This window comes from Phodopus roborovskii, unplaced genomic scaffold, assembly GCF_943737965.1.
Source record: "Phodopus roborovskii unplaced genomic scaffold, PHOROB, whole genome shotgun sequence".
Lineage (NCBI taxonomy): Eukaryota > Metazoa > Chordata > Mammalia > Rodentia > Cricetidae > Phodopus > Phodopus roborovskii.
The window spans coordinates 11690560-11697500 of record NW_026125506.1 but is presented as its reverse complement, the minus strand read 5'-3'; the positions used below and the strand labels follow the sequence as shown (position 1 = coordinate 11697500).

The 6941-nt window shown below is 47.9% G+C and overlaps 1 protein-coding gene across 1 annotated transcript in view; it reads right to left on the bottom strand.

The window, feature by feature from the left end:
- Mlxip (MLX interacting protein) overlaps positions 1 to 6693 on the bottom strand; it is a 52413-nt gene extending 45720 nt beyond the window's left edge. The window contains exon 1 of the mRNA XM_051176644.1: positions 6112 to 6693. Coding sequence (XP_051032601.1) covers positions 6112 to 6524 — 413 coding nt within the window. The 5' untranslated portion in view covers positions 6525 to 6693. The remainder of the gene's footprint in view (positions 1 to 6111) is intronic.
- Between the last annotated feature and the right edge of the window lie 248 nt (positions 6694 to 6941).

The window sequence follows — 6941 nt, the reverse complement described above, 5'->3', positions numbered from 1 at the left end:
CTCTGAGGTGAAGACAGCAGCTTAGTTAGGACCACATAGTCATCACATACAAGGCTAAACCAAATAAGGGTGGTGGCCTTCTAAAGGACATGAGGGTCATTCACTTGGGGCTCAGATTGAAGGAAACACAAGCTTTAGCCAGCGGGGATAGGATTCTAAGCAGCCCAAGACGCCCACCTTCCCATCCGGATTGCCCCAAGTGCCTTACAGCAGTAGAGGCACTGGAGCCTTCACTTCCTCTAGTATGGAATTCTAGGCTTCTGTAAGCAGATGAGTGGGGAACTTTTCAGTTCAAGACTTCTCCTGGTCTGAGGATGCAGCTCAGAGTAAGGTAATCATCTAAAATGCGTAAGATCCTGGGAATTAAAGCTAGCAAGATGGGTCAGTGGATAAAGATGCTTGCTGCCAAGACTGAGGAGCTGAGTTCAATCCCAAGGACCCACATGGTAGAAGGCTAGAACCTATTCCTACAAATTGTTCTGTCACCTGAAACGCACTGGCCAGCCAGTCTAGCCATGATCTCTGAGTTCAGCCAGAAACAGTATCTCAAAAAATAAGGTGGGTGTGGGGAGGAATTTAAAAGATAATATGGTAGAGAGCAACAGAGGAATATAATGGGTACTAACCTCTGGCATCTGTATGCCTATCATAAGATCCCTCTAGAGCAATGGTTCTCAACCTTCTAATGCAGTTCTTTTAATACATTTCCTCAAGTTGTTGTGAACCCAACCATAAAATTATTTTTAATGCTACTTCATAACTGTAATTTTGCTATTGTTATGAATTTTAATAGAAATGTCTGATATGAAAAACCCACAAGTTGAGAACCTCTGCTCTAGTGGGACCTGTAGCTCAGCTGGTAGAGTACTTGCCTGGTATTTATCTCCCAGGCACAAAGCCCTGGGCTTGATCTGCCATACCACAAAAAAAAAAAAAAAAAAACAGGTATGGAAACACAAACCTGTAATCTCAGCATTCAGAGTTGGAAGCAAAAGGATTAGCTGGTCAAGACTGGGGCTGGAGAGATGGCTCAGGAGATAAAGTGCTTGGTGTGCAAATGTGAGGACCTGAGTTTGCTCTCCAGGACCCAAGTAATAACAAAGTGTTCTGTAATAATCCTAGTACCCTACAGTGGAGTCCAGAAAATCTCCAGTAGCTCAAAAGCCAGTTAGCCTGTTGTATTTAGTGACAAACAAGAAACCCTGTCTTAAACAAGATAGAAGACAAGGGACAGACATCAGAAGTTGTCTCTGACTTCCACATATGAACCACAGCACAAGTATACTGGCAGCCACACACACCAACATGTACTCAAACACTTGTATGCATATGTGCGCACGTGCAAACACACACACACACACACACACACACACAGGAAAGAAAAAAAAAAGATGGTTCCTTTTTTCCTCCTAAGCTACATTAGTTCAAGGCTAGCCTGGTATATATGAGACCTCAAAAAGAAAAGGAAAAATTTCTCTACCGGATACCTAAAATTTGTAGGAAATGGTGGGCCTAAGTCTTTAGTCCTTGCTGTTCCTCAAGTCTGGCATAGCTTTCCAACCTGGGCCATGAACAATTACCACACAAGGCACATACATGGAAGCTACATCCTGAAAACATATCCTAACAGCTAAATATACTAACATACCTAACAGCTCCTAATTTAAAAATCTTAAGACTGGCAAGATGACTCTGAGGGTTTGAAAACTCTGACAATGTGGTAGACAGAGAGAACTCAGCTCCTGTTCTCAGCAGTTGTTATCTGACCTAAACACACACACACACACACACACTCAAAATAAATGTTTAAAAAGAAAAACGTCTCTTCAATATCCACTTAAATATCATTTGCCAAAAACACTACTACTTATGCCTAAATACAAGAAAGACCACCTCTAGGTCCAGCAAAAGGGTTCTGCAGATAAAAGGTGCTTGCTGCCAAGCCTGACACTGAGTCTGATACCTGGCATTTATATAATGGAAGGAGAAAACTTACTTAACGTCACCCTCTGATCTCAACATACACACTAAATAAATATAATAAAATTTTTCAAAAGACCACTTGCTACCATCTGATAGATACCAAAAGAAGTTAATAAAAAAGAGAAGTGAAACCAAAACCAACCACAACAAGCTACACACTAGACATGTTCAGGGTCTGTATGGGGGGTATAAATGCATGACATTCCTTAAAATGTTAAAAGGGCAAGAACCATGACCTGTGTGCAAAAGGGTATCTCCACTACACAGGCCTTGGATAGACCCAGTCAAACCAAGAATGCTTCTATGTAGTATTTGTTGGGCAGGCCTCTGACAGCTTCACTGAAAGAATCCAATAAGACACTGTTTTCTTCAGTTTATAGATGAGAAACTTCAGTCGTGACAGAGGGTAGTGTCTGTGTGTGTGTGCTTGTTTGGAGACAGGGTGGCCCTGGACAGCCCAGGCTGGCCTTGAACTCATGACGTTCCTTCTTAGCCTTCCATATGTTGTGACTGAGGTTATATACCACCAGCCTAGCTCAACCATCGGATAGACAGTGTTAAAAATTCTACATTATCCACCCTTTACACTCAATTTTATAAACCTCCCTTCACCTGCAATCTGCCAGGTGCCAGACACAGTCACAGACATTATCACAGTTAATCCTCAGTTCCACCCTGCAGGGAAGTTTATCCACTTCATTCTAGAGCAATGACAGGGAAGCTTAAGAAAAGAAAGACAGGCTGCTCTCCCCTGTCATCTGTCACATAACTCTGCCTTCAAGAGAGACAATTTCTTTCCCTCCAAGATGACTGAACACATGCATTAGAACCAAACCAAGGTGCTTCCCCACAGGGCTACTTACCAGAGTGGGAAGGACACGGGTTTTAAAAGCTTGCCCTGAGGAAACTGGGACCCCACTTTATGACCACTTAAGGAGCAGGGCAATGAACATATTCACTGTTCCCAGTACCCCAAAATCTACCACATCACCAGAGTTTGGTCAACAGGTTCAGCTACCTCTGTAATCCTAGCACTAGAAGGCAGAGGCAGGAGGATTTCAGTAAGTTTCAGGCCAGCCTGAACTACAAAACAAATCCAAATCCAGTTCCAAAATAGTAAAAAAGCCCTTGCTTGGGTTCATGATTCCTAGACCACCACTCAGGATTGGGTGAAAATAACCCTAACTTCCCCTGCACTTGGTTCCTACTCCAAGAAGTTATTGAGCCTCATCTGGACACAGCTGGGAGGCAGCAGTTAACAGGAAACCAAACAAAACAAAAAAGAAAAGAAAAGCACAGAGTGTACCAGAGAGTTAGGCAGTAGAACCAAGAGCCCATGGAACAGGCTGCAAGCTAGAGTTAGAAAGAATCTAGGCCAGAAACAGTCACACAGAAGACCCAGCTGGCCTTCCTCCCAGGCCAAGCAGAAGAAACCTGGACAAGAAGTGAAGGCTCTGACCCCATGCAAGGGCAAGCCAAAGCACTCTGAACCCGGTCTGCTCTCCTCCCCACTGGGAGCTTACTTCTCCCTCCGAAAGCAGCTGGTAGTCAAGACAGGTAAGCTGAATTCAGAAACCCAGTTTTCTCTAGCTTCTCAGTTAATCTGTACCAAATGTCCATGCTGCCAACAAAAGTCAGTGAAGGCCACATCAGCCTCATCTGGACACAAAGAACATCTTCCTAGGGTGTTAACAGCAGATACCCATCCAGGGACCTTTGGTGGTAAGCCTAGGTACTAGCGCTAGACACAAGGGGTACTAGCCAGGCTAGGCGTGAGCAACGCCAACAAAAGCAGGTGAGACCATGAGGCTGGAGTGCTTGCGCCAAACCAGGGGTACATTTTGCAATCAAAAAATTAATTCGGTTAATGGCCAGGTGCCAAAATATTTCTGAAAGAAATGGGAGGTGGGATTACTCTGTTGGTGCTATTTAATAACCCTTTAGGTTATCCACATAGAGCACAAAGGGAGGCTGGCTTATTAGTTTTCCTTTGGCAGAGCTTACTAAGTGAGAACTTTCTAGCCCAAGCCTCCAATGGCTCCAGCAGCTTGCTCTCCCTATACACGCAGAAGTTTATATTAAAGTTTAAAAAAAAAGAGGATTATGTTCCCTTAATAAACACATTCCTGTCTTTTGCCTCTGGTTTTGTTTGATAAACCTTCCTCAAAGAATAGCTTGCGCGGTAATCTAATTGAGTCTGATTCCAATATAAGCGCTCAAAATTAGAGACGGAGGGTGCACAGGACTGCAACTTCACTGTCATGTTTAAAAACAGACTGTCTTCACAGGCTTAGTGCCAGCCCAAACTGGCAAGATCTAAGAGTCAGAGCACAGACTGGCCAATGTGCCCGGTAAGGGTGATAGAAGGAAGAGCCATGTTACAGGAATGAGCCATCAGGGAAACCTCCACAAGAGGAAATAGGGGTGAGGGTGCATTTCAGAAACAAAACAAAGGAACCGAGTTGACTAATCATTTATTCCAGAGGGGAAAAAGCCATCCAGAGCCAACTATCTAGTATTTTAACTTCAGGCAATTGAGTAAAGCTTTTAATTTGGATTTAACTGGCTCATTATCTACCTCCCTGAGAGAGAGAAAGAGATTGTGGGGAAAGGAGGGGAGAAGGGGAGAGAGAGAAAGAGGTGGAAGAGTTGCTTGAATCCATGAATTTAAAAAACCAGCCTCCCAAAGCATGATCAATCTCAAAAACCAAAACAATAAAAACCATACAGTGTGATACTTATGTATGAAAAAATGTCATACTAAACCTACTATTTTGCAGGCTAACTTTAAAAATTAATTTAAAAATCAAAACTGAAACAGGGCTGGCTGGCCACGGCATGGCAGCACAAGCCTGTAACCTCATGACTTGGGAAGCTTAAAGCAGGAGGACTGGAAATATCCCGACTCTTCCTTCCACGGTCTCTGGAGTTACCTGGGAAACTTTCCCTGTGCTACCATCTGTGCAGGACTCAAAGCCTAAGCTAATACAGTTCCTAAAGCAGGAGGCCAATCAGCCAGGACCCCAACAGAAGCTGTTACACACTGGGCTGCTCCAGCCACTAGCTGGAGTTCAGAGAAGGCCTGTGGCTGAGGCACACTAACAGACACACGAAGGAAGAGTGAGGGGGTGGAAAGAGAGGCAAGCCCTCCAGGGAAAGTTTCTATGACTTTCAAAGATGAGATCTCTGTCCAAGGCTGAATTCCTGTTTCAGGACAGTGTCTGAAACCTCATAAAGCCTTATAAACTAACACCTCACACATACATCATGTTAGGGCCAACCAGAAAACCCTCTAGCTAGACCTGGGCAAGGGAGGCATTTGTTTATGATCCCAGAACTTGGGAAGTGGAGGCAGTAAGGCCAGGAGTTCAAGGCCAGACTCTACTACAAAAGTAAGTTTGAGAGGCGCCTGGGCTACAAGAGACCCTGGCTTAGAAAGAAAAACAGAAAAAACTTCCAATTTGCCACCTCCTCCAGCTAGAGCTCCACAAGTCCTCCTAAGGGCATCAAGGAGCCCTGCCTCAGAACTTCCCAGCAGACTCCAGACGCACAGACAATCAGGAAAAGTCACTAACATTTAAGGAGTGCCTAATACATACTCCACCTATCTCAATTCATCCCTGGAACAGCCCTCTGGAGGTCGACACTACTGACACCCCCTCTTTACAAACGAGGAAATAGGCTCCAAGGCGTTAGTTACACAATCATTTAGTGCAGCCAGCGCCCTAGACACCCTGGACAGGTGATCTTAACCGTTGGGTGGTGCTGGTAACACACAAAGCTGTACAGGGAAGGGGTCCACAGAGCCAGGCAAAACAACACGCAAACTGCAGCTACACCTAATTCTTGTCCAAAACCGCACCCATGGGCACCACCAGAGGTGGGGAGGGTCTGGATGGGGAACACGAAGCCGGAAGAACCCAGACACTGCCACCTGGGCTTCAGGCCAGAATCCTAGCACCTCTCCCAACTGTGGCGACCCCAGACCCACAAATCCACCTAGAAGCAGCCCCCAAAGGGACAGCGTGAAGTCAAATGGCCACGATGGTTTTGTCAAAGAGAAGCTGGAGTGAAGATGGGGGGCTCGGCCAGGTCCAGGAGTGGGGGGGGGCGTCACCGGGTCCCTACCTGTAGGCCAGGGTCATGCACTCGAAGAGCTTGGTGAGCGAAGCATCAATGGACAGATGGCAGGAGCTGGTCTTGCCGAAACTATAGGTCTGGCACGTCTGCTTGTTGACCGTGTCGAAATCATAGCCTTTCTTGGGCGGGTGCTCGCGGTGCGGAGAGGACACCATGAAGTGGCCGCTGTGGATGATCTGCTGTCGGCGCGGAGGCTCCTCGCGGCCCGGTCCGGCCCGGGGTGGCAGCGGCACGGCACTGGCGTGGGCCCGGGCCGAGGCGGCCACGCCGGAGGGGGGCGGCGGAGACGGCTCGTCTGTGTCCGAGTCGTCGTCGTCCTCCGGCACCTGAGGCTTGAGCAGCACCGAGCGGCCCCGACTGCGGGGCCGACGCGGCGAACACATGAAAACGTCGGCAGCCATGAAGAGGACCTGGTCCGGGGCATCCCCCGGGAGCCGGGACGACCTGGAGCGGAGAGGACGAGGGGACCGAGAGGCCGCCGGTCGGTCGGGCCCGGCCCTCGCACAGACTGCCCGGGAACGCACCGCCCGAGGGGGAGGGCGCCGGCGCCGGCCTCTCAAGATGTTACAGCTCGTCTCAGCCAATCGGATGCCTGCGTCTACCTCTTAAAGGCGCAGGGGAACCTTTCCTTATCTAGGCGGACAAAAAAAAAAAAAAAAAAACCGGAGGCCACGCCTCCGTGCCCCGCCCCTGGCCGTCCTCTTTCCCCTCCGGGCTGGCGGGGGAGCCGAGGGACTAGAGAGCCAGGCCGCGCCCCTCCGCAGGGTCCGTGCACAGGGAGGTATTGGCTCTCTCCTCACCGAAGTATGGCCCCAGCC